This window comes from Harpia harpyja, chromosome 4 (genome assembly GCF_026419915.1).
Source record: "Harpia harpyja isolate bHarHar1 chromosome 4, bHarHar1 primary haplotype, whole genome shotgun sequence".
In the NCBI taxonomy this organism is placed as follows: Eukaryota; Metazoa; Chordata; class Aves; order Accipitriformes; family Accipitridae; genus Harpia; species Harpia harpyja.
The window spans coordinates 30,058,310-30,085,021 of NC_068943.1; the positions used below are offsets into that span (position 1 = coordinate 30,058,310).

The 26,712-nt window shown below is 37.7% G+C and overlaps 1 protein-coding gene across 3 annotated transcripts; it reads left to right on the top strand.

Annotated features, from left to right (window-relative positions):
* The first annotated feature begins 322 nt into the window (after nucleotides 1–322).
* Nucleotides 323–26,182, top strand: DNAJC15 (DnaJ heat shock protein family (Hsp40) member C15). Of its 3 annotated transcripts, XM_052786067.1 has the most exons (7): nucleotides 335–511; nucleotides 2,905–3,045; nucleotides 7,259–7,310; nucleotides 9,245–9,318; nucleotides 16,183–16,259; nucleotides 20,516–20,586; nucleotides 23,717–26,182. In XM_052786067.1, the coding sequence occupies exons 1-7, from the start codon at nucleotides 410–412 to the stop codon at nucleotides 23,785–23,787; spliced, it is 588 nt and encodes a 195-aa protein (XP_052642027.1). In that variant the 5' UTR covers nucleotides 335–409; the 3' UTR covers nucleotides 23,788–26,182. The 3 variants fall into 3 exon arrangements, with proteins under 3 accessions (XP_052642028.1, XP_052642027.1, XP_052642030.1); XM_052786068.1 differs by lacking the exon at nucleotides 2,905–3,045 and having other exon boundaries at nucleotides 323–511; XM_052786070.1 differs by lacking the exons at nucleotides 335–511; nucleotides 2,905–3,045 and adding an exon at nucleotides 531–555.
* The last annotated feature ends 530 nt before the right edge of the window (nucleotides 26,183–26,712 follow it).

Genomic DNA, 26,712 nt, shown 5'->3' on the forward strand with positions numbered 1-26,712 from the left:
CTGTGCGGCCTTCCCTTCTCCCAAGTATTTTCTCCTTCTTCTTACCCTATTTTTTTATGCATAGTTACCCCTCACCCCTTCACCCCCCGCCCCGGCCGCCCCTTTCTTTCTTGGCTGTCTTGGCATTTGGAACAAGCAGCCACCTCCCGCCTCCCTGCTCCTCAGACCAGTCAGGAGGATAAAGGCAAGGCACACCGCCCGCCCTCCGCTACCGTCTCCCTCCCGCTGAGGGACTCCGCCGCCCGCCATTGCCCCGCCCAACCCCTCACACCGCCGAGCCCGCCAAAACTGCGCTGGCCCCGCCCCTCTGGCGGAAGATTGACAAGCGGAAGGCGCTTGGGAGTCCGCCCTTCGAAGTGGTTTGTCCCTCCGGCCGACCTGTAGCGGCTTCCCCGCCTATCCCTCCGTCATGGAAGGAGCCGCGGCCTCCTCCGAGGGCCTGCGCTATGCCGAGTACACCAGGGGCTCTATGGGCGCCGGCAAGGGTCAAGCCGAGCTGGACCGAGGGCTGGTGAGCGCGCTGGTGGGGGGGCCGAGGAGAGGGGAGGGCAACAGGTAGGGGTCCGTCCGTGTCCATCCCCCCCCCGCCCCGGGGGCCGTGAGGGGTAACGTGTGTAAGCAGCGGGGCAGCGGGTCGGGGCTGAGGGGGACAGGCGTTCTCCACCCGCCCCGGGGCTGGGCGGGGAGGTCGGGGTGGTGGTGCCCGGGGTGAGAAGGTTTGTGTCGCCTCGCCTCAGGCCCTGTGTGGGCCTGGTGGCGCGGGTGGAGGTGCAGTGGGGCAGCCCCGGCAGCGCTTCAGACCCCCCCTCCCCCCTTCCCCTTCAGGCCCTGCGCTCCTCCGGCCTTCGCCGGCATGAGCAGACAGGGCTTCAGATTTCGTCCCTTTGCCGTAAAGAGAGGGGACCTGTGAAGTTTTCACCCACCCTGTGGGTTTGAGGTGGGTGTGGAGCGGAGGGAAGATGCCTCCAAAATTTCCCGCGCTGTCCCGTGCTCTAATGAGAAGGGTGCTGTAACGATATCCCCATTCCTTCATCCTGGTCGCTTCGGCTAGTTCGTGGGACAGTGCGTTCTCTTTGGAAAACGTGAGAATTGGAAAAAATACTTGGATCGCACTGCTTATAGCACTGGGCAGTGAAGTTTTCATGTTTTTTAAATGGCTTAAAGTATGTATATTTGCCTTACTTCATTGTGTACGTGTTGTTGCCTCAACGATATATCTTTTTTTATATACAGTTTTTAAAATCATAGTTATTTATTCTTTGTTACTACAGTCTAGGACTTCTTTTTTTTTTTTCCCCAGGAGAGTCTTTCTGTGTGTTTAACAGAAAGCTGTGTAATCTTAAGAAGCTGACTCTGAAACTCATTGTCACGTCCATGCGTTCTCCCTGTGGAATGCTAGTAGGGAAATTCCTAGTGAATTTTGTGGAGTCTTTGAGTCTTCTTACCTATCTGGGATAAAAATTGCATCTGGGGTTAGTATGGCTTGCTTTGTTGGTGTGAGTTGTCAGGTTCTTACTAAGGTCCAGAGACAGTGGTAGGTTTTTAGAGGACTAGGTTCTCGATTGCTGCAGTTTTCTATCAAAATTTATTCTTTAGCCAGGCCTTTCAGTGGAGAATGCAGTATTTTTCAGGCATATATACATTGTAAACTGTTAGCATATGGTTGGCAGTAGAAGCTATTTTAGAGTTTCTCTAGATGGTATTATGTAGATAGATAGTGGAAAAAGGGACAGTACCCATACTTATTGGGTTCCTGGCTAAGGAATTCAGAAGGAGGTCAAGTTGCATATAACGAAATTCTACAATTTTGCCATAGAGAAATAGCAAGATCAGCTGTAGTGCTGTGCATCTGTTCCTCTGATGTACAGGGTTAACAAGACATTCTTGCCACAGTGGAAGGGAAGAGTAGTAGGAGAAGCAAAGTCTAACAGCAGCATCCATCTCTTGGGCTGAAAAGAGCTCTGTTTAATATCCTACCTTGAAGCTTGGTTGTGAGATGTCCTGGATGTTAGATGTAGTCGCTTGATCTGGGTCTTTTTTACTCTTGTAGTTGTTTTACAAAAGCATTTGGAGTTCAGAGTGACAGAACAACAACGTAGAAGCATAGTCTGTTCTTAAAGATACCTGCAAGAGGCCTTTGTTAATTAATACATACTCAAGAAGATTGATTTGAATGCCTTATGGTAATGCTTCTATTAGTGAATCTGTTGCTCAGGTACCATTTCCTATGAAAAACTGTCAGAAACTTTAGGCATAGTTTTATATACAAGCCAAAATAGTTGTAGAATAAATGACACAAATTGACATGAGAATTGGGTGAGTATGGAGAACAGCATCTAGCTGAAATTACTTTTAATTCACTATTGGACAATAAATTAAATTTCATAGGAAGGTAAGACTGGAAGGAAAACATTAGATTATGAAATCAAATCTGTTGCAGATTGTTTATAATATAATCCCACTTCAACATGTATATGGCTCCATATAGAGTTAATTAGGTGGTTTGCTGTGAAACAGTCTCTCAATGAGCTGTAGTACCTACTCTTCTGAGCAACAGAAGGCTTCTTCTAGCTTCCGTACCAAACAGTCATTTCTTTCAGGTCAAGAATTTTTATTTAAGGGAAAAAGTATTTTCAGAAATACTTTTGTACACTTGGTTAATATACTTGTATATCCTACTTCTTAGCGGCATACAGCACTTAGAAAACAACAAACCAAACCTTCCTAAAACAAAGTTTTCAGTTAAGCAAGCAATTTACACTTGTGTACTTACTTCAGTGTAAGTACTTCCTATTTTACTGATCCATGATTAAGCATCGACTGATAGCAAAATGCTATCCAACCCATCAGAACAAATTATTATTTTCTCTGTGCTTTTTATTCCATTACACTGTAGCTTTCTAGGCAAAAGACAGTAGACCTCTTGCTGTGTGTCTGAAAGCTAGTTGTGGAAAGAGCAAAATATTTTCCATTTTACCAAGAAGGGTGTTTTCACTGATTGTGTTAGAAGAACCAGTGTACAAAATCCAAATCCTATGCAGGCAGGTATGTTTTAACATTTGTAAAGGTGCTTCTTGTAGCCTGTGGTCAGATGTAATAGTGTTGCACTGAAATTTTAAACTTATGCATTTGAAATTCTTTTTATATTTATAAGTGTAACTTTTTTCTACTTCATAGAAGGAAAAGCTGCAATGCTAGGAATTACACAAGTCGTTATATTTTTTTTTTAGTATGGCTAAGTTAGCAGAGACTGTGGATTAGAAATTTGCAGAAAGATTATCTCATTCTTTCCTCTTTCTTCTGCTAAAAAATTAAGGCTACTGGAAAATTACTTATTAAAGGCTTAGGCTACAGATGTCTGTATGCTAACAGTATATGATGTATACCTCTAAACGTACTGCATGTTGATTAATAAGCTTTATCCTCTTTTGTTTGCCACTTTGGTAAGTCAGGTCTTGCAGTTGCCTTTCTAATGTGTGTGTTTTCTTATACATGTTTCTGAAAAGAATTTTAAAAAATCAGGGTTTGAAGATTTAGCAAAACTTTGTTTTATTGTTTTCAGTATCTGAGAGGATTTGTTACTGAAAACTGAACTACGTAGTAAAATTAAAATACTGAGATCAGCAGAATAGCATAGGGTTGATGAATAACCTTTGGGAGCTGATTCATTGAATAAAGAAAGGGACAGATGTTACTTTTTAATCTTTTATTTCTTTATTTTTCCCTCTTGGGTCTTAACAGAATGCTTTCATTTAAAACCTACATCTTAGACATTTCTTAACAGTATTTTTTTGAGGGGGAGGAGAGGGTCAATTCTGTCATAATTGAAAGTCAGTAAGTATTTATTTTTTTTAGCCTTTATGAGTCTGAAATAAAATGCGTTTTCAAGCAATGGGAGGCAAAAACAGTAATGGCGGTAGTTGTATTAGCATGCAGTAAATGAACTGATCCCTTCCACAATGATAGTGAGTTGCTTTCATTTAATATTGACATGAAAGGAGTACATTTAATTAAAGCTTTGCACTTTATACTCTACATTTCAAAGCACCAGCCTAACTTTGGCTTATTCTTCTAAATAATTGACTGAGTTAAGTGAGCATGGAAAAGGAAACTGAGTCAGGCTGGACTTAAGAGGCTTACGGGTTAGTACTTGAAATTGCCACTGATTTTTTGAGAGAGGCTGTGTCAGTAAAAGACAGACCATGCCATCTTTCTTACATTGATTCAAATTCAGTTCTTATCGCATGTGTGTAGTTAGGATATATTCACACCATAACAAACATTCAAGGTGCTTTGGTATGACAAGTTATCACTTCTTTGCTACTATGTGGCAAGTGACTCTTCTCTAACCTGCTCATAACGCAAATAAGGTGAGTTTCCGTAAACCAGTATTTGTTAGCTTTTCTGGTGGTTGTACCTCACTTCAAAACGTGCCTCTCTGCCTTGAGCTTTCTACCACTTTTACCTAATTTTCTGGCTTGTCGTCATATTCCTGTCGATCCTGTGTACTGCTCCTATTCTAGAGCTGCTGCCATGCTTCTTTTTTACCTGCTGTTTTCCAGGCAGCACTAGCTTTCCACTAACTGCTAGTGCTTTCCACTGAGATTGAAATAATGCATCCCAGTGGACAGGGCTGACTCTATCAGAGGCCTCAGGGGTCTCTACATTGTGTTCCCAGACTACTGTGCAAAAACACTTAAGCTATTTCTGCACTGAACTGACAAGAGTCCAGGTATTATTTATTAGCCTGGTCTCTGTGCTTGGCCTTACCTGTGACGAGATGTCTGCTGCTAATGCCTTGTTGCAGCCTGCCTACCTTGCTGTAAAATGAGGACCTAAACCACCTTTTTGGTGGCAAAGAAAGTATAACTTAATTTGGATAAGCACAAGCTACTAAATTTTAATTTTTTTTGCCAGTGGGATGTATCTCACCCATTGTTGAGCTCTTAATTTACTGTAACCACTTAGTAAAAGTTTCTCGCTGTCACTCTGAACAAGTCAAGTAAAGTCTCTTGAATATAAATCCATGGTCACAAACCACAGAACAGAATAATACAGAATTTCTGTAGGGTTATGATATTTTCAGAAAAGTTGTGGCTGTTTCTGGTTAGTGTCTAAACAGAGGAACTGGAAGAATCTTTTAGAAGGTTTGAATATTGAGAGCCTGGGAAAAACGATTTGTGAGAAGAAATGAAAAGAGTTTTAGTTTAGTGAGGAGAAGAACTGTATGCTTCGCTATTTTATATCTTCTACTGTTTAAGGCAACGTACTTATGTTTTTTCATGGTCTAAAGATGAGGGGAAATTTTGTGGAACTGAAAGGAACAACAGACATAAAACTACTACATTATTTTTACATTCAGAAATGAATGCTAATATCGAGACTGAAGACTACACTGAAATGGAAGAGTTAGGTTACTAAAATGGGATAGACAGGCAGATTTTTAAGGCCAAAACTCCCCCAGTCTTAACTTTGGAGCTCCGCTTTCAGTGTGTTTAGTGAGTCTCTTTTGTTCTACTAGAAACCTCTGGGCAATTGCAGTATTATGTTATGCAAGCAGCTAGAATAGCCCCATTTGGGTAGGTGGGAGGTAGGTACTCAGTTAAAATGCATAGGGTCCAAAAGCTAGATGGAGGAATACAGCTTCTTCTAGATGAGCTCAGAGCAGGCTACCACTTTTTCCGTACTGAGTTCAATACTAAAGGCAGCAATCACAGCCACTCGCCTTCAGAGCCAAAGCCGTAGGAGCCACTGGGTGTGATGGCAGTGCCTACATCTTGCACAGCTGCCCGTTTGCTGGGAAAGGTGTTGACCTGCGTTCTAGCCCCTACTAAGCCAGCTCTAGAAGGCTTTAAAACTGGTATTTCCGAACTCTTCCCCTACTTCCTCTCTGTCTAGAAATGAGATTGGGTACAATCAAAGACAGAATTTTAGCCCCAGGAATCTTAATAGCAAAGGCAACTTGGCTCCAAATCCAGTTATTAGGGCACTCAAATTGAAATTTGGGCTTTAAGTCCTGCTGTCAGGCTTGTTGGTAGAAAATGTATAAACCGGTTATTGGATAGGTGCAGAAGTCAGTCATACATATAAAGAGACAGTCTGGTGATAAAAGCGTTTTCACTGTCATTATGTTTTGAATTCAAGCTAAACAGGCCTAATCTGATTTCTCGTGTTTCCTGGGGGAAAGTTGAGGGCATTATTGAACTATCATATGATAAGACAGGTGGTGCCACAGATGACTTTATTTCATTTGTTTCAAAGATTACATGTAGGCTTTTCAGAAATGGAGAGATGTCCCCCACACTTGCAATGCTCATTACCCTTCTTGAATTCTGCAAACGTGTGAGAAGTCAGTCCCTTCTTCAAGGTTTATTATGTATCTTTCAGCAGCTTCTTGTTCAACACGGAGATACTACTTATTATCCTTCTTGAGATGTCTGACTTTCTTCAAACACCGTGTAGGAAAATATGTACACCTAATCTGGGGGTTTTGAGTTAGTATAAGGTGGGAGTTATTGTCTAAATCAGATGTTCAAGTCTTTTTTGTGGGTTTGGTTCCAAGAGCCCAGTTAGACTTAAAGCGAATTTTAGCTGATAATGAATGCTGTCTGAAATCTGTCAGAAGTCTGCCTATTTACAATATTTGTGCTATAAGATAGTCGAGCCAGTGATTGACACTAAGTAGTGAAAAGAGGTTACTGGGCTTCATGTCTTTATTGGGACTTCTGTGAGTCAAAGCATGAAAGGTGGAAGACACTAATGTACATTTGTGGACGTAGTCTTTAAGTTAGTACTCAAGTACCGTTTTCAAGTAATGTCACAATGAGATTTCCCAGTGAAGGACTTTGCAAAACAATATTTTTTTTTTTTGTTAGCTCTTCATGTTTTTGTAATAAACTGATACTTTCTGTTATGTACTGTGTTGAACTAGTCTACACAAATAATTTCAAGTAATCCTGAATAGTTGTCTGCCTTGTGTTCTTATCATTACATACTGTGAGCTGCTTTGTCAGTGTTTGTCTGATGATTTGCTACTGGGTAGTTCCGAGTTAATCCTGATGCGTTGGCATGGATTAATGGGACTGAACTATAAAATCTAATGTAGCCTGTGGAACACAGAACTTACCTTTATGTTTCTTGTAAATTGTATATGAAATGTGCATGTCAGACATCAGAAACACTCTCTGTTAAAGTAAAAGGTGCGTATATTTTAAATTAGAATCTGCACTGTATTCTGATTCCTGTTTTTCTGCTTTAGGCCAGAACTATGATAGCGGTTGGACTTGGTGTTGCAACTGTTGCATTTGCAGGTAAGCTAAATTACCTGCTGAGTGTGGAACTGTCACTTGAAAGCTGCTGTTTCCAAAAGGCTTAATGAAGTTTTTATGAATATAAATAGTGGAAAGTGGAAAGGTCACTTGAGAGTGCTATGGAGAGTTGTGTCCAGTTATAGTTCCTTTCCCTTCAAAATCCTTGACAGATTTTCCAAAATTCTTTTTGAAAAGCCACAGCTGCAGAAACTAATTTTATGTGCAGCAGCTAAAAGGTTCCATCTGCTTTTTGTCTGCAAAATGTAATGTGAAAAGTTTACTTTGTTTATTTAATAGCATATTTCAAGGTGGAGGCTGCTCAGTACAGAAGAGTGCAGCAGGATCTTGTGATGTGAAGGTGATGCTTGACAAATTCAAATAGAAAAATAGAAGGTTTTAGTGGCTACAGTAATTTATCATACTAAACTGTTCCCATAGTACGTTGTTTGTTACCTGAACTCTTTGCATCTGGACTGTGTGTTCTTCTAAAAAATAGCTTCTAGTCTGAACACAGGGCATGGGCGTAATGTGATTTATACTCTTGGTTACTCACACTGGATAATTGTGGTCTATTCTGGTTTGGAAATACACAAATCAATTTCCATTATTTTCAGCATATAAAAGCAACCATGGTCAGCTATGTGCAAGTGCATACACCAAGAATAGATGCAATAGATGAACAAGTTGCACCAAATTTCAGCAGGTGTTTGCTGGGTACAGCTGTGTTGTTTTTTTGATTAGGGGAAGGAAAGACAAGATCTTTGGTTATGTATACCATTAAGCAGTTGGTTTATCTATGTGTTTGTATGGAAGCAGAAGAGGAATGCTCTTAGAATTTCTTCTGCTGGTTGAGCTGCAGAATTAATGGCAGCTGGCAAAGAAGTGGTAACAGAAAACATTAAGAAGAAGGTGAGGTAATATATTTGTACATCACAGCATTTCAGCAGCAATACTCAACGGTGGTTTTAACTTCTGTGTTAACATAGGCACAGGCTTAGATGACTAAACCTATGGACACGTCGCGTATTTTAAGAATGAAAGCAAGATGCCATTTGAATGAAGCAAAGCCCCATTTCATAAAAAGTTTTTCCATTGTGTATAATAGTCAGTTACATTGCTAATGAATCAAGATAGTAATTGGGGAGAGGGGACTTCCAGGGAAAATCCTCCATTAACATGGCACAGATCTTGATTCTGAAGTTGATAGACCTGCTTTGTACTTCTGAGAACGCAGTCTAATAGAGTTCCCTCTAGCTTTTCCTAGCTGTAGACGTTCACTGCTGGTGGGGAGTTGAATGGCTCTGAATCCCAGAAGATCCTCTCTGTGTAACAAAATAAAAAATGCAGTACTTACAAAATGTGTGATTAAGCATACAACATCACAGCAAGAAAGTGTAGTACATAGATTTCTTTTTTTGAAGATATAACCTTTGAACAGTATTTAATAAATAATGTATATCCAAAGCTAATGTTTCGTACTGCCCTTTTTCTTAAAGTTCACAAGGCAGATATCTTCATTCATCATACTGAAATGCATTTAAATCTATTTCTTTTGTAAGCAAACACAATGGATCTTTGCAGTCCATGACTAGGTTTTTAGATGAAGTATACTAAACTTCTTCCCCTCCTTCTCCCAATAGTACAAAGATTGAAAAATGTAAACCATAGCAAGTTTACCGTGGGACTTTGGCTGGGCAGGATCCAAAAACAGCAGGATCCGAAAACTCTTTGAAAAGAGTAAAGTACAACGGTGCTGTATGGCAAATAAATGAGACAAAAAGACTAACAAGGAAGGATTTTGATTTGATTTAAAAAAAAAAAAATTCTTTCTGCTGTAAGCTGATGGACATCAGTTGGAGACTTTTTTTTTTTTTTTTTTTTTTCCATTTTAGTAGATGGTGGTTATAATGTCATTTAACTTCAATCTTTTTCAGGTCGTTATGCTTTCCACCTTTGGAAACCGTTGGAGCAGGCAATGACAGAGACAGCAAAGAGGATTTTAACTTCTGTAAGTTTAGAGGTTACTTTATGATAAATTTATGATTTTGTATTTCAAGTATTTAGAAAGGAGACATTTTATGTTAAATACGGTAAGTGCCACTTAGATTCCCCCCTCCCAGGATAGGGGTGGTCTGTACTGTGTATGTTCTGGCGTATTATCTAGTATATTTTAAATCCCTGTGGATGAAGTGATATCAAAAGATGTTTCTGAGTTTGATAAACAGTTCTGATTTTCCTGGTAATGTTCGATGTTTCAGAACTCTTTGCTAGTAACTGTAATATTGTTGAAGTGTGCTGTGAGAAAATAGCTAATTCCTAGAGATTACAAAGTGATGACATGCAGTTTCATTTCAAGAAGCTAAAAATGAAAAAATTTAGTCTTTTTTTTTTTTTTCAGATACAGTGTTAAAAATCAAGAAGGAAAAATTGATAAACTTCTAGGAAAGGTTGCCATAGAGATGGGGGAGCTTGTTTTCTTGTTCAAGTATGAGTTGTCTTTTTTTTCTCTTCCCCAGCTAATTTGAACTTTTAACCAATTTTTTGTTCTTTGTTTTGCTGTACATATTTAAAAATATAATAATGAGGTAAAAAATCGAGAGTGTTGCGAGAGGAGCATATGCAGGGAATATTCGAGAGGATTTACTATTTGCTTCAGTGGCTATACTGTCCTCTGGTAAATAAGTAAATATGTTCCATTCCTGTTTGATTTAAAGTAATTCCCAATGAGGTAGATGTCTGCTTGTGGCAGTGTATTCTTCCAGAGTCCATAGTCTGTGAACACTTATCCACAGTGGAAGGAATACAATTCCCCTCTTGATGCTGATGGGTGAGGGGTTTGAGGGAGTAGTTGCTGCAGATTATTATTTCCTGAAAAATATATTAAAGGTAGGTGTTTTTTGTTTTTTGTTTTTTTTTTAAAAAGTGATCATTAGTATTGTACCTATTAATGTGAGGCTGGTTGCAACACAGAGCCTGTCTACAGTATATAGACAGACACTAGGGTCCAAATTCATTTGCCATCTGCACTTTGTGTTCCTGTCCTTTTCTGTCCTCTTGGGGCAGGTCCACACTTGTTCTTAATTGTGATGTGTATCAGCCAGAAACGGTGCTTCTGGATCAGTTTTTTTCTCTGTCCCACTATTGCATTGCTGTTGCGAGACCAACACCAATTTCTTTTTTTTTCCTTTTCCAAGTAATTTTTTGAGAGATTCCCAAATTGCCTGGCAAAACAGCAGAGGGGACTATAGGTACTGTGAATTAAATTGCTTTCACGTGATACAGATACAGTCTGACTTGCAGGCTTGCTAGAAGTATCTAGCAATAAGGACATGTGGCTTCAGAGTAGGGAGTTCTTCAATCTTTACCCTCCTTCCCCAGCAGTTTTACTCCAGCATTTCTTCTTCTAGCCATTTGTAGATATAGGCTGGAGAATCTAAATTCAGACGTGTTCACATAAGAAAGCAGGCAGTGACTCTTTAACACATTGAAATATGACATGCTACTGCACAGAGAGGTGTCTGTTCCTAGGAAACTGTACTCCTCAGTGCTGGTATACTGGCTGAGCCAAGCTCATTACAGGTCTATCTCATTTTTACCACAGTGACTTTCAGAGTCCTGCAGAATTCATGAACAACCACAAAGAACAACCCAGGAGCTTTTGCGTTCTCAGTGTTCCTAGTCCCTGGAGCTGCATCCTCTGTCTGCCTTCACATCCTGCCTTACAGCCCAGAATTGTATGTTGATTTGTAGCGGAGTATCTCTCTTTTGCTGTTCTGTTCTGAACTTGAAAATACAAGTTTTCAGTGTAAGATGAGATCTGATGAATACAGTAAAAACTCTTTCTTCCTGTTTGCCATTAACAGTATGTATTTGTCAGCTTTACATTTGTGAGGGTGGTGGTAATATTTTTCTTCTACAATCATAATCCAAATTTAAGACCCTTGTATAATTCTCAGCCAAGATTATTTGTTCTTTACTACTCTACAGCTGCTACTTTCTTGGATTATATTTTTTTCCAAGTTTTTTTTTTCCTTCTCCCCTTAACAATCAGTTATTTCCTATTTGTAATTTTTCTTTAAAACAATAGAGGAAACATTGGGTACAGAGATCCTATGTAAGTGCTTATTGTCCAAACTTCTTATTTTAGTGGCTTTACATGATTTTGTTTGGGGAATTTGAAGCTGCTGAGTATAATCTGTGGATTAGCGCTTTCATCACGTTTCTTTACAGTATATTGCCCTCTGAGGACAAAGGAAATCAAGCAGTTAGTATTTCTACCTATGCTTACTGGAAGAAGCATCTCATGTGACATTTAGTGTCTAGGCTTAGCATTACTTTGCTGGTTTCCTATGGTGTTTGGAGGCACCTAACTTGGTCACTATAATTTTCAGTGGTTACTCTAGCTTTCTGTCATCAAACCCTGTCCCTCATTACCTCCTTTTTTTGAGAGACTGTGAAGCAGCTGCCTATTTGGAAGCTAGCTTGTTTTCTCTGTAAGCCCCCACTCTTCCTCCCCCCATTTGCAATTCTTCCCCCCCTCCATTTGCAATAGAAATCACAGTTCATGTTGGTTGCAGTCACACAAGGTAATCCAGATGCTGTTTATCCTTTCTTCCTGCTCACTAATAAATGACTTGGCTAAGGTCAAGTTGAGCAATTATGAAGTGATCATTTAAAATGCTTGCTTGCTCTATCTTGAGTATTTGACGCTTTCTGTTTACTTACCTAAATAAATACCATGTACAGTCAACAACTGCACTCATCTTTTAGTCAAAAATAGTAAGTAAAGGCAAGTAAAAGTGTTGTGTTGTATTCTGAATTTCTACCTCTCATTTAACTTTAACTTACAGCCGTTAAATACATATTCTTAAATATGAAGTATAAATGCTGCTGTAATTTAGTCCTGAAGTTTTCTACCATCTTTTTTTCAGTGGAGAAAGACATAGGAGGAAACACTGTCATTTCCCCTCTGTGACAAGTCATAATGCTCGTTTCTAGAGAAGTGCTTTTTTAGTTTGAGCCTAGTTTTGTTACTGGTGTCACAAATGCCAGTGACACTGTTTTGTTCCTTTGTGTAGTGACAAGAGTCTGTTGCCAGTAGAAGGTGCATAGCACTAAGTAGTCTTTCCTTCCTCAGACCTTAATGCTGTTAATTATAATGTTAATATTTCCTTAAAATGTGAAATAAAAAAAAAAAGGAAGTATTTCAATAGCATTCATTACCTTTCTTTGTTGAATCAGTGATATTGAAGGTTAAAAGATAGCAGATATTAAAGATAGGAACAACAATTCTAGGCAAAATGAACTGTCAAAATACTCAGATCTCACAATCCTGAAAATTCTGTGTTCCAGAAGAAAAGGGTGTCTTCTATAGCACTTCATTAGAGATTTTTGCACTGTGTTTCCCTTATTGGATCTGATTCTGCTCAGACTCATAGAGTTCTGAAGTGAGAGGTAAGGGTAGCAACCATCTCTCATGTCCTTCACGGAAAATAAAGTTTCCAGAGAATAATGAAATTTGCAGTCCATTTTATAATTTTTTTTTTTTCTAACTGAAGTTAAGGAAGTTAAAGTTGATCTTGGCAAACTGTAGGTTATAATATAACACAGCATCTAAATAGTTTGTTATTGTAGTTTGGGTTTCTGTGGTTTTTTTTTTTTTTTTTCCTTTTACTGTTTGCTACCTTTTCAATGGAGGACTGTATTGGTGGTGGAACAACACAGAGTTTTCTGAAAAATTCACTACTTCATTTAGTATGATGGATGGTCTCAGTTACGGAGTTTTGAATCTCTTACCTGGCATGGAAACAGTGATTATGCTTTCCCTGTGCTGCGCTAGGAGAAGTATCTTGAAGATGTCACGGTCCAAATGGATTAGATTTTCTTAGCTGACTGCTTTTGTGAAAATTTGCAAGAGTGAATAGACATTTGCAGAGCAAGTCCAGCCATTTTCTGTCCCTTGTCCCATCCCCCCCCCCCCCCTTCCCAAACCTATTAATAGCATTTGTTCAGGAAGCAGAATTTGCTTACATAAGTTGCTAAATGGTAACAACATACAAGGAAATGAAGTAAATTAAGTGATAGCCCTCCTCTCACCCCAGATAGTACGAAGAAATGAGAAAGAGTTCATTTTGATGATTTTTCCAGTACAGAATTTGTTTGCAATAGCCAGGGTTAATAAATAAGTGTCTGGAACTGCCTGCTCATTGAGGAAACAGAAAAATATCTTGAGTATTGTTTCATTTCATTGTAGCCATTACTTAGAATTTACAACAAGGAAAATAAAAAAAGGCTTTAATTTGAATAGCATGCAAAAGTTGTTTCATTAGGGAACTAGAAATTTGCCAAGATGCTTCTTAAAATGAAGACTCAATGTTTCTTCCCCTTATTCTAACCAAAGGGAAAAAATGGCTTTTATGTCTAATTTCCTTTTGCTTTAAGTTCTGTTTAGGATCAAGATTTTAATTTAAGAATTGATTATTCTTGCTACGTGCTTCACTTCTGAAACGAAAATGTTTTTTCTTGATGACCAATTCAACAAACTGTTTTTGTTTATGTGCCAAAGGATACAGACAACATAATTTTTTTTTTTTATTCCTCTTGGAAGTGAACCGAATCAAGGCTTCCCAAGGTTAGAACAGTGTCAAGGAAGTAGGCTTTAAAAACATGAAAAAGTATTTCTGAATTTAAGCCTATAGCCATCCCTCCCTATTCTCTTATTTAAAGTAGTATTTTAGATGAAATCTACCAAGAACAGAGACAAGCAGTGTTAGAGATAATTCAAATATTGCTCTTCTCTACATGCATAGTGAACCAGTGTCCTCCTCTAATAGAGTTGTATGCCAGAGTTGAAGGGCAGAGAAGAATTAACCTTTTCAGAAACCCATCTGCACCTAAGCTGCTTTGGGAGAAGTTCTGCAAAATCTTTCAGAGGACATTAAAGTGTGCTTTCTCTCCTGGCTGTACTAATTGTTCAGCATCGTTGCAAATTTCTGTGCAGTTCTGCCTTCTCAAGGGTGTTATCTGGTGGCCATTAAATCATTAGCATCATTTCGTCTCGAAGGACTGGAGAAGCCCTGTGTGTTCCCTTACTGTTACATACTCTAACCTGTAATGTCGGTGTGCGCTATTACAGACCTGTTTTGTGTTACCCTCTACCTGTAGAAGCGGTTCCTTAACAGATTTTTCTTGTAGGCATGACATGTCCACAGTTGCTTCAGTTTTGATGCCTGTAGTGTTAACAGTAGTGGTTATTTCATGTATGGTTTGGGGTGGGAAGAAGGAAGATAAAATTAGTTTCAGATCATAGCAGCACACCAAAAAGTCTTTTCTGTGGCTTCATGGTACCAATAGGTGAAGTATTTCTGAACCACGCTTTTGGGTGAATGTTGCTTCTAAGCTTAATTAAAGGCTTTGCTTAGATGCCACAGACAGAACCTTTTAAATGCTTTAATGCTTTGGAAATTACAGAAGAGAGAGTTTGTGTAAACATAAGCCAACATTCTCACTGAATATGAATGGATATATTTAGTGAGAAAAGTGTTTTATTAAGGGCCAGGCACATTTTTACTTGGGGGTAAAAGGGACACTTAAAAATAATCTCGGCTCTCAGGCCAGACTTCCCTTTGATAGCAACAAAAGCAGCTTATTTTTCCCCAGTTGATAGGTTTTTGCATTGAGGAAAAAACTTCAGTCTTGTTGAGTGATTTCTGTGTGCCAGTTCCCAAAGGCAGGCTGTCTCAGAGCTACATCTGGTGCCTCTGGGACTTGTGCAGCTTAGACTATTATTTGTGTAGCAATGAGCTAGTCCCTAATTCTTCTAGAAGCATTGATGAGATCACTGCTAACTATCAGTGGTGGTTCAGTAACTTTTTTTTTTTATAATTTAAAATATGTTTATGGTTGACAAGTATACTTTCAACCCATTCCCTATGACAATTAACCGTTGTAATTATTTACTCTCATTTCCATCTCCTTCTTTTTAATGTTCTTTCCCCACTCGTGTTTTTCCCCCCCTTCTTAAAACAGTAGCTGAAGTCTCACATGCCAGCGAGTTTAAAAAAAACTAACCCCATTTCCTGTATCTAGTTGTCATCAGTCATCAGTGTATAGGGAAGGATGTAAAGGCAAAAGTTGGATAGGATTTCCCCATATACTCTGCTACTTTCCAGTGTTCTCCAGCTCAGTGATTTCCTGAAATAGAGGTTGTGGCTTTATGCTAAGCCTTTTTTTTTGTTTGTTTGTTTGTTTCTTTTTGTTTATTTTTCAGGGTTCCTTCAAAGAACTCGTGATGTATTTTTTCTAAAGTAACATTCCTTCATGTGAAAAAACATAATGACTCTTCATCAGCATATTATATTTATCTGTTCTTATCCTTTTATTGTTGTTTTTACCTACTTTCTTTGTAGAAATATCTGGACTTCAGCATGATTGTCCATAATTCCTTGCATGCCAAAGCACTATGACTTTTGCCATTTTCCATTGCGGTGGTACCAAAGCTGTTTGAAACAAGTTTCCCCCTTTCCCTCCCCTGCCCTCCCCAACACACACCCTGTACCACTCTATGCTAGTATGTGCTTTCATTCTGGACTCTTTTGCCTGAAGGCAGGATTTTAATGGTTGTAGCTATTAATATCTCCTATTAGCAGTAGAAGACTGTAAAAACACAGATAGTTATTTTTAAGTTGTTTTTTGTATGTGTTAACATTCAGGAGAAGTCCTTTCATATTATCTGGTTTGTAGTCATTCCATGCCTTCGAAATAAATTATAGATGAATGTAATGCTCTGAATGAGGTCACATAAATACGATTTGGGTCCTGGCACCTTGTACATGAAACTAATTATTGCTTGTTTTCCCTTTCTTCTTTTTAGAGTCTTTCATCGTACTATAAAGGAGGATTTGAACAGAAAATGAGTAGGCAAGAAGCTAGTCTTATTTTAGGTGTAAGGTAGGTGTGTTGCATTAATATGTTTTTGCTTGGTAAGTATTGCATGAAGAAAATGCATCTTGTGAGAATGTGGAATATTCTTGCCAAAATAGTAGCTTTTTTTTTTAAAAGACTTCTAATGGCTTATAAACCATTCTAATATTCTGCTTAAACTAAAAAGCAAACAATAAAATGCTAATAAAACATGCGACTTGTCTTTGGCTTGAAGGCATGGTAACGTATTGCAGTGGAGAATTGGTGCTCTAGAAATAATCAGAATAGCACATACTGTGCTAATTAGTGTGATCACATGGCCTGGTCTCCAAAAAAACCCCTTGAGATAAGTAATATTGTAGATTATATTAATAAATGAGGAAAACAAATCAATTTTGCTCATTTTTTTCGTAACTCAGTAATATTATTTTTTTTTTTCTTTCTCCACTCTGATTTGTTTGGATTTCAAAAGTTGCAGCATATTCCAGACAAAGATACTTGGAGAGACTTGTCATTTAGAGTAGGTATGGGAAATAATTTCCAGGCTGAGTATTCAGTGGATTTTTTCAAAAGCATTTGGGTGGCCAATGGTAGCACACACCTTAGTGTTTTCTGTAAAGCAGGCAGTGAGTTTGAGGGCTTTCCAGATGAAAGGAGCAGATCTAACCTTAGGTAGTAGATTTCTTATTTATGGCTTAGATCAGTTATGAATTTTAAGGTTAAAAAAAAAAAAAAAAGATAAGGAGGATGGTTTTAATTATCCCCAGAAGAAATTATTTCGCATGGTGAAAACTGGGACTTAAAAAATCCTGTTCAGTGTGCTATTTGTGTTTACTTCTAACATAATGGATATTATGCAGATTTAGCATTCATTTTAAAAAATTGTAAAATAAAACATTACATTTATTTGGAATATTTCATGCTTGCACACTGAAGAAGAGATTTATAGAATGCTATTCAGAAATATTTCCTTTGGCCTTTAGGTTTGATAATGTATTAACATTTTTACTTTATAAGGGCAAATTATATTTGATATTCCAGAGTAGCACATGGCAGCTCATTAAAGTGTGTTTGCAGTGGTAATGCCTAGCCTGAGCACTGCTCATGTGCATGTCTGAAGTTTCATCACATCTGAAATCAGTCCCCTTTAATTTTTAATTCTAATTGCTTGAGTCTGCACTGGGAACAATGACACTGCTTGTTGCGTTTGGACCGAGTCTTGCGAATATGAAGACTTAATCAGATTTGAGGAAAGTTCTTCTTAATGTTTAAAGGTTTGAGCCTTTAATTGTGTAGAAGCATGGCTAACATCTTTATAGGAAATTTTTACATTGTTTAAACACACTTTTGTAGACCAGTTTGAACTCGCTGCTTACTGGGTTTTTTATATATATATAAAAAAAAAATGTCACCACAAAAAAAAAAAAAGGCAAGTGAGTTTTAAAGTGTTATGGAAGATGCCAGGGTATGCACAAACTAGACCTGTCTAGGCCCTGATCTTTTGTAACACTTGTCCTCTGTGTCATCACTTCCAAGTCATGTTAAATTTTGAGGCAAAGACTTTCTTCGTTATTTCAAGTGCTGAGTATGCACGGGCAGCGTAAATAATAAATATAAGCCATGATAAAGGTGAGTATTTAATGATAGCTTTTAATTTTCAAATATATTGGCCCATTAGACATTCTAAATGTTATTCTCTAATAAGCATCTTGTAAGGTTGCAGGGGTTTTGGTAGAAACATGCATGTGCGTTGTTTGTATTAAAACTATGTAAAAGGTATCCAAAGCTACAAAGTACTGTATTGGAAATGCTGACTAATTTTAAGTTTTAGTGTTCTTGCATTAGTTGTTATGAAGCAGCACTGATTAATGAAATTCAGTATAAACATAGCAATAATATTTACAACTATGTACTCTGTAGAAGGAACTGCTCATGGGAGAGATGGGGGAATGTTTGAGATGACATAGGAGGTGAAAATGTCAGGAGTGTTTTCCAAACATGAGACAAAATAGATGCTAGCAAAATACAGCTGTCCAAAGTATAATGGTTTGCAGCTATCAAATCCCTAAAGCTGAACTTCTGAAGTTAGAAAATATGTCTGAAAACCATAAGTTAAAATTCTAGATAAAAGTGAATAAAATTTTCTGTATTGTACCATTTCCTCTGTGAAACAAGATGCGTACTTTTTCCTTCCACAGGAAATACTTAATTGTTTGTTAATGTACACAATATATACATATGCATTAGTTAAAAATGTTTAAATCATTATTCTTAAAACATGAATGACATAACAAAATTAGGCTATTACATTAAAAAACATACAGTACGTTGTATAAGTGTACAAACACAAACATATTTAAGGTTTAATGATCGTGACTTTGGGTTTGGTTTTTGTTTATTTTATTTTGGTTTTTTTATTTTATTTTGGTTTAGTTAGTTTAGTTTATTTTTAAACAGAGCTTACTGCAAAGGTATATCATACGATCATATGACCACTGAAGTGGGGAGGGACCTCCGGAGGTTCCTAGCTGTACCTGCTGCTCAAAGCAGGGCCACCAGTGGGGTCAGAGCAGGTCGCTCCGGACATTATCCAGTGGGTCTTGAAAGACTCCCAAGGATGGAGAACGCACAACCTCTCCGGGCGACCTGTGTCACTGCTGGACTGCCTTTGGGGTGAAAAAGTATTACGTCTGCCCAGCCTGCAGCGCTGCGAGGGGCTCTTCCTTTGCCGGTGCTGGGCTCTGCGTCTGTCCTTGTTGAATTTTGTGAAGGGTTCCCGCCACCCCGTTCCTGCAGCCCCTCCAGGTCCCCCTGAATGTCAGCCCTGCCCTCCAGCGTATCGCCTGTTCCCACCAAGGTGATGGACTTCTCAGCCAGTTGGTGATGTGAGAAGGCAGGGTGATGTTGGTGTGACTCAGGTTGTGACGCTGTACCAGTTAAACGGAAATGTGATTTTGACGTTAAGGGGTTTTTTTGATAGTGATTAAGAATCTTCAGAGACCAATCTGACTGTGGGGTAAGCAATCTCTCATAAACTAAGCAGATTTGATGTAAGACACCATTTTCACAGTTGCTTCTTGGAGCAGAACTGCACGATTTTCCGTGATACGCGACTGCAGCTTTTCCACAGTTACGCTTGGGACATCTGAGTTTCTAAATGTAGTATATCAACTTTCCTTTTTATTATTAAGCAACAGCTTTACAAATCAAAATATATATGATTGTTATTTTTAGCAGTTCGATAACCAATAATTTCTTTTTTGTATTTATATAGATCAAGGCCTTTCACCTTCTGTTTAATTCTTACTTTCTGGGTTACTTTCTCTTCCATTGAAGTATTCTTTTCTTACGCAGTTCTATGAACTATTTTTGCAACATACCCTAATTTCCCTGTGACAGAATAATAATCAGAGGTTGTTTACCTCGGGAATGTAGTTAGGCTGATACCTTGCATTCAAACTGTATCTACAAAAAGATTAATTAATTGAATCATCACTGATTAAGAAATCACCTGAAGTGGAAAACACTGCTTCGTTTCTGCATGCTAACAAATTATGAAAAACTAAACCATTCAAACTGTCCTTTCGCATACAATAGCCTTACCGTGTTGGCATATTGCATCCATAAGTGGTTATTTGTCTGGTAAGGTACATATTTAATTTAGGCCAAGTACATATTTTATGTGTCTGTCATTGAAAGAAACAACATTATGTAGCACTTGTAAATCAGCATGTCCCTGAATATAACACATTGAACAGCTTTGCAAAAATAACAAATACAGGTGGTTTTTTTTCAGGCCCCAGCAGAGGGAAGAATTATTTATAGCAGCTATAAAAATATTTACAGTAGAACAAAATGTGATAATATTAAATATTTGTTGTTTTGTCAGTGGTCATATAAATACTGATTTTCTAGCAGGAAAAAATGTGTTTTCTGCATTTAATGATAAGAAAAGCCAGCTAGATACACCCTAGAGCTGCCGATCTTTTTTCCTTTTCTTTTTTTTCCAGAATTGTTTATTTTAAATGATTGGATGTATTGTGTTTTAAAAACACCTGGAAGATATTTGCATGTGTCAAATACACAGGCTTTTTAAAAATGTCCTTCTCAGTGTGTCTTACGTGCCTTTGTTATTGTTACTTCCTCAGAGATGCAGTTTTATGTTTTGTCCACAAGATGGTGAAAATCTCAAGTTTTAATTATTTGTGAAGCCAGTATAAACTGTTAATTTATAGTCTGAGTGCAGTGGCATTTATGGTGAGCACTTCAATTTATTTTTGCAGTCCATCTGCTGGCAAGGCCAAAATCAGAACAGCCCATAGAAGAATCATGATTTTGAATCATCCTGATAAAGGTAAATAATTATTACTTTTCTTAACCAGATCTGGAAAGGAAGAGGCTTAAATGAGATCCTTTAAATTCACTGATTGTGTAAATAACCACACTGAGTGCAAATGTATGTTTTTTATTTATAGACTTGAGCTTTGGTGTGTCTTCTCTCAGATAAACTAGGTTTTATGAACCACAGTTTTATCCATCTTTCTGTAATGTTGTTTTCTATATTTGTGCTGCTTCAGTTAAAACTATGAGCTCAGGGACCAATCTTCCACACTTTAAAAAAACTTTCTCAAAAATAAGAAGAAATTAGCTATAACATTTCTACATTAAACTGACATTCCTGTTTTGAACTGAGATGGACCAGTCACGTGTATGAAAGTAGCTTCCTGTGGGGAAATGTTCTGCAGTCACTAAGTACATCATTGATGAATTTCAGACTTCCTGGAATTCACTTGGAAAAAATGTAAAGCTGGGCACTGTTGCTTTACTGGCCAGGTTTTTAATGTAAATTTATCTTACAGAAAGGCTATTATTATAACTTTAACTACACTACAGCTGGTTGAGAAAGAAAGCCCATATGTTCATTGCTGTTTCTACTTTAAAATAACAGATGGTGAAGAGTTGCACTGTATTTCAGAAGTCAAAAGGGGAAATCGGAGGGTTTTTATATCTTTTTGACAGAATTACAGGGCTCCTTGCCAGCACCCCATTTTAAGAAAATGAAAAAAATAACTGGCCATGGGAAGTGTTTAGTCGATGCTTTTCTTTGCTGTCTTCACCCCTCAGTTCAATTCTAAAGTTGTCCTGCTTATTCGATTTCACACTTGCATTTTTTACATGTTTTATAATGTATAAGCTGCACAGACATAAAAAAGAAATTCTCTTCTGCATTTCTAATATATTATGGTGGTGAAAGGCCTCTTAACCACTAGAGTACCTATTAGGTCAAAATTTTTTTGATAACGAACTTCTAAGTTTATTGTAGCAGTGCTTAAGAGATGTGAGCCGGAACTGTGAATCTCCATGCGGACGTTGAGTAGACCTAAAGAGGCAGTTCCAGTTACGAAGATCATACATTTTAACAACCCGCTCTTACAGCTGTAATGCACCTGCAGCTGGGCACAGTGTAGGTTTGGATGGATGTAGTGAGCCCTCCTGTGTGCTATTAAAATGGAGCATTTTCTCAGTAGGTACACCAGTTGAAGGGATTTGTGCCTCTGTGCTGCCCCTGCAGCTCTTCTGGCATGGCCGTAGAAAAAAAGGTTGTGTAATGTCTTCAGCTGCAGAGCGAGGGCCTGGAGTAATCCTGAACATGTGGCATCACAGAGACACTTGTTTGCTTGTGTATGTATTTTGATTTCTTCTGGCTGTGGGTAGCACAGATGTGCTTTTAAAACTATATTCAACATTAGAATGTTACTTTAAAATAATATATTACCAGCTGAAGTTGATAGAAGAAAGGGCAATAATTACAGATTTTAAAAGTTACATATGTTATCTGAGATCCAAAATGTTGAAGAGAATTGTTAGGAATAAATAAATAAGAAATACGTAGAAGTTTGCATAATAACATCCCCAGTGAGCACTACTAAAATGGTTGCTTATTAACCTTTACAGTTCAGTTTTAAACTATTTTTATACTGATACATTGTATGTTAATTTATCAATTACTAATTTTAGGAAAGAATATTTGTTTACGGAAAAAGAGGAAGAGAGATGCCTTTTGGACTTGCTCTAATTATAAACAAACTCTTAGGCAATCATAAGATTGAATTTTCTCTCATTGGAGGACTACAAAATTAATACAGCACTTAAGGATGTAAACGTAGTGAAAACACTTCCAGCAGATTTGAATTTACTTTAAGATCCTGCTCTCTAGACATGTTGAAAATCAATGCACATTTAAAAATTACTTGGGATACATTGTTTATTGCAGTTTTTAGTTTTTACTGTTTGTTTGATCCTCTTGTCTACTCTTTGAAAGAAGCAATACTCAATGTAGTAAATCCTATTCCTGGCTAAAAAGCCAATTGGTTTAAAAAAAAAAAAAAAAAAAATTCATTTTCCAGTAGGCAGTTCTCCTGCCCTGCATCACTTTCCTCCAGTGTGTCTTAGCTATTAGGGCTACATTCAAACAATACTAAAACATGACAAAGAGAACTCCATTACTTTTTCCAGTTGTTTTATTACACCATGAAATGACTTTATAATGATTTGGCTTCCTGCAGGAATGTCCTAAAGAAGTCTTTAAGCAAGCCTTGCCTTTTTAGTTTTATTTACACATGTCTACAACTAGGTCTGTGTGTTTCTTCTATCATTATCTTTTCTGATGAATAGAATAGAATGAATGAAATGATGAATGAAAAAATATGATTGAACAGATGCCTTGGAAAAGGCTATTCAGTGCACAGTACTGCTGGAATCCCATTTTCATGTAAAAAAATACAGATGTATTATAGTAAGTGGTAAGTTACTGATATAGACCTTGTAATGTTGTTTTTGGTGACTGTAGGCAGATGGTTGGCACTCAAGGGGAGAGTAAAAAAAAAACAAACACAAAAAGACCGCTGAACTGTAATCAGATTGTTAGATGGAGCGTAAAGCAATGACAGCGTTCAGGACTAGAAGTTAGAAGGTGTACCATGTTTAAATAGCTTTAATGTGATGGTTTCTGGCTGGTAATTCTGGGCGTCTAGCACAGGAGAGACTTGGTGGGTGTGTGTGTGCATGTGCACACACTTAATGATTCATTGTCAAAATTATATATAAAATTTTACCTTTTAGTTTTGGGGGTGAGTGGGAATAATAGCTGTTAGCCTTGGATGACAGCTGACCTTGCATACATTTGCAGCAGCATTGCACTGCAAGTCTAAATCACACCAATGTAAAGTGATTTCAGATTGCAGTCGTCTCTCTGAGACAAAAATGTTCAGCATTATTGTTCAGTGACTTCAGTTTTGATTACATTTCTCATGTTTCCTTATCAATTAGTTTATTTCATATCAATGTCATTTTTTAAGCAGCTGTATGAAAAGCATCTATTTAGGAAGGAGGAGCTAATAAAAGTAATAAGGGGGTACAAGTGAAGTAGTTTGGTACCTAATACTGATGTGTAAATGGTATTCCTTTCTTCTTTTTCTTCTCAGGTGGATCACCTTACTTGGCAACAAAAATAAATGAAGCAAAAGACTTGCTGGAATCCAGTGCCAAAAACTGAAATCCAAAGCCTTGGGTCATAGGAGATTCAGCAGATGCATTGTGCAACAGCTTTCGTATCTACTTGCTCTGCACAGTTTCTTAAACCTGCACTGATTATTCATATTTATTGTCATAATTAAAAATTTAAGATTATTTAAAAGCAAACTGAAATCTTTTACAGTTATGTAAAGTTATGTACAGTTATGCTCCTGCGAGGAGCAGGGAGTTGGACTTGATGATCCTTATGGGTCCCTTCCAACTCAAGATATTCTATGATTCTATGTCTCAATTTTAGTGTATTTTTACTGAATAATGGTCCATTACAGGCTTTGGAAATGTTCTCTTACTGTCTGTTTTTTTTCTTCAGAAGTAGTTGCTGCTTTCATTAAACATTTGGAGCTTTTTAAAATTTACAAAGTAGTCTTAAATATAGATTTTTTTGTTTGTTTGTTTTGTTTTTCCTTCACTGATGAAGACTTGACCATTGCCAGAAAATCTGTGACAATGTATTGAGTCACAGGAAGTATGGCAGACCCTGTTTTCGGCAAGTTTTCAGCATCGCCTTACACTTGAATCTGTTAATTTATGGAATAGTAGAGTTTATTCATGAGTGCAGTTTGAGAGGTGCAACTCGGAACAAAATGACTAATGGAATACAGACTGCAGTTTCCATTAGCTGTGTATATGGGGCTTAGAGATACGAAGGAAGAGTCTTGGGTTTGGTTAGCTCTTTTGCATATTAAGAGATCTCTAAAATTGTCAAATAGTTATTTGGACATGCTTTTACTTCAAGTCACGGGATACGTTTAGTCTGTAGCAGCTGGGCGGTGCAGGGGTTTTCATGGCAGTGGAACTGAAGAAGGTAGGTCCATGGGGCGTGGAGTTCAGATGGATTTTATAGACTGCAGTTGTGTAGGTCAGTCCAGTCCTGTCGGCCTGGTGTAGGACTGGTAGAGCAGGGAACAAACAGGACTGTACCCCTGATGACAGTCGCTTTGCTTCTGGCTCTAGGTGGACTTACTGGGTTTGTTTTCCGGTCATTCTCACATCTGTATTATGCTTCATTTCCCAAAGTATCATACATATCTCCTTATGTAGCACCCTAGTGACCTAGTGCTGGCTTTGGGGAATATTGCAGCCATGGATCTCTGACTTTAAAGAGAACAAGTTTTAATTGAAAGCTGAGAATAGGTGCTATTTGGGGCACTTGGCTGCTGCAAATTCCTACCAGTAAGTTGGTGGCAGATGAATTAACTCTCTTAAGAGGACGATGGTGTGATGAGACAGTCTAGTGGATTCAGTGCAAGACTGAAAAACTTTCTAGTATCCATTCAAACTCGGATTATTTGAGGTACAACAAACAACTTGCTGAAGTGCTACAAATATAAAATTTAGATATCCCATTTCCTAGGTTATTTAGCCAGAGGAAAGTGGCTAAGAGCAGTTAAATAATTAAAGCATCCAACCTTATATTATCCACCAGAACCTACTTTTATCTGTTTGTCCAGTGGTGGATGTCCAGATTATATGGATTTTTCCTTGGAAGGAGGAAAGAATATGAAATTTTTTTTTTATCAGGTTCCTCCCACTTTGTCACAATTCCCTTACTTTGATTAAAGAGAGATGAAAAAAGTTTAAGTTAGCCCTGAAAGAAAATACTAACTTCAGGTAATTTAGAGACTTCTTTACAATTAGAGTGGCAAGACACATGACACAACTTGACTGGATAAAGCAAAAAAGGCTGCAGGGAAAAACCTGCCTGGGAATAGGCATACGCTATATGAGAACTATACTTGCATCATTTAACTGATGCTCTAATACAAGAAACTTTAAAGAAAATGGACTTTATTGCTATGCAGTAGCCTTAATTGTTTTTTGTTAAAGAAGTAGCCACCAATTAATGCACATTTAAGATTAGTTATTCCTTTCACTGGTATATTAGTATGCATTGGCAAAGAAAATAAATCATGAAAGTTTTCATTTTGGGAAGAGAAGTGAGATGGTGAGGTTGTTCCTAATTTTCTTAAGTGGAGTCTGTAAGTGATCTGAGTCATTGTTCAAAAGCAAAATTGATGTGTATGGTAGGTAGCAAAAACATTCTCTCTAATGATTTTGAACTGACTAGCTGTTGTTTTCATATGATTGCCTTTTTTTTTCCCTGAACAAAATGAGGTATAAAGAGCTAAAGTATCAGTTGAAACAAATGCATTAAAGATGGCTACTTGTTCTGTTCCTAAAAATTAAATTCCCATGTCTTTGTAAGAAGGACGGATTTTATTTTTGTGAGATTGTGTTGTTGATAATTTTCTTCCTGATGTAATTATGTATATCTGATTATTTTGGATGAAACACTTTTTTTCTGGCTTTCAGTTACGAGAGAGATTGTCCTTCTTAATAAAAAGAAAGAAATACAAGTTCTAGTCCTGCTTTCTCCCTCTTTTCAGAGCAGACTACTGACTAATTAACAAATTTGACAAATTAACAAAAAATTAAACAAATTAATTTTGGCCAGTTGTATCTCTGGAAAATGCTGCACAATGAGTGAAGCTAATGAATAGCGGTTGTGAAAGCAGCATTATTGTATGGCCGGTGCCGTAACACCACACACGCAATAGCGTTAAGTATGTATCCCTGGAAGCAACTAATTTTTCTCGTCTGTTTACTGGCAAAGCTTGCTTTACCTGCTAAATGATGTTTGGAAGGGTGAAGATAGGACAGTGAAAGGAAAGATGTAATCAAGCAAATCATGTAAATACTGCTCAATTTGTTGTCGCTGATAGTCAACATTGCAGGCGAAGGAATGTCTTTGGATCCAGACTGCCTTGCAGAGCAGCACCTGGTTTGGTGCTCAACTGGACTAGAAAGAATAGGATACTGTTTTTTTTAATAGTAGAGCCTGTTAATTTAACCTTGTAAATATTTAGCCTCTTGAGACTATTTTCTT

Bases quoted from the DNA above. Each gene is read 5' to 3' on its own strand.
- DNAJC15 (XM_052786067.1), top strand. From the start codon at position 410: ATGGAAGGAGCCGCGGCCTCCTCCGAGGGCCTGCGCTATGCCGAGTAC. The intron at 9,319-16,182 runs GTAAGTTTAGAG...TCTTCTTTTTAG, and splicing joins CAAAGAGGATTTTAACTTCT to AGTCTTTCATCGTACTATAA. The intron at 16,260-20,515 runs GTAGGTGTGTTG...TTATTTTTGCAG, and splicing joins AGTCTTATTTTAGGTGTAAG to TCCATCTGCTGGCAAGGCCA.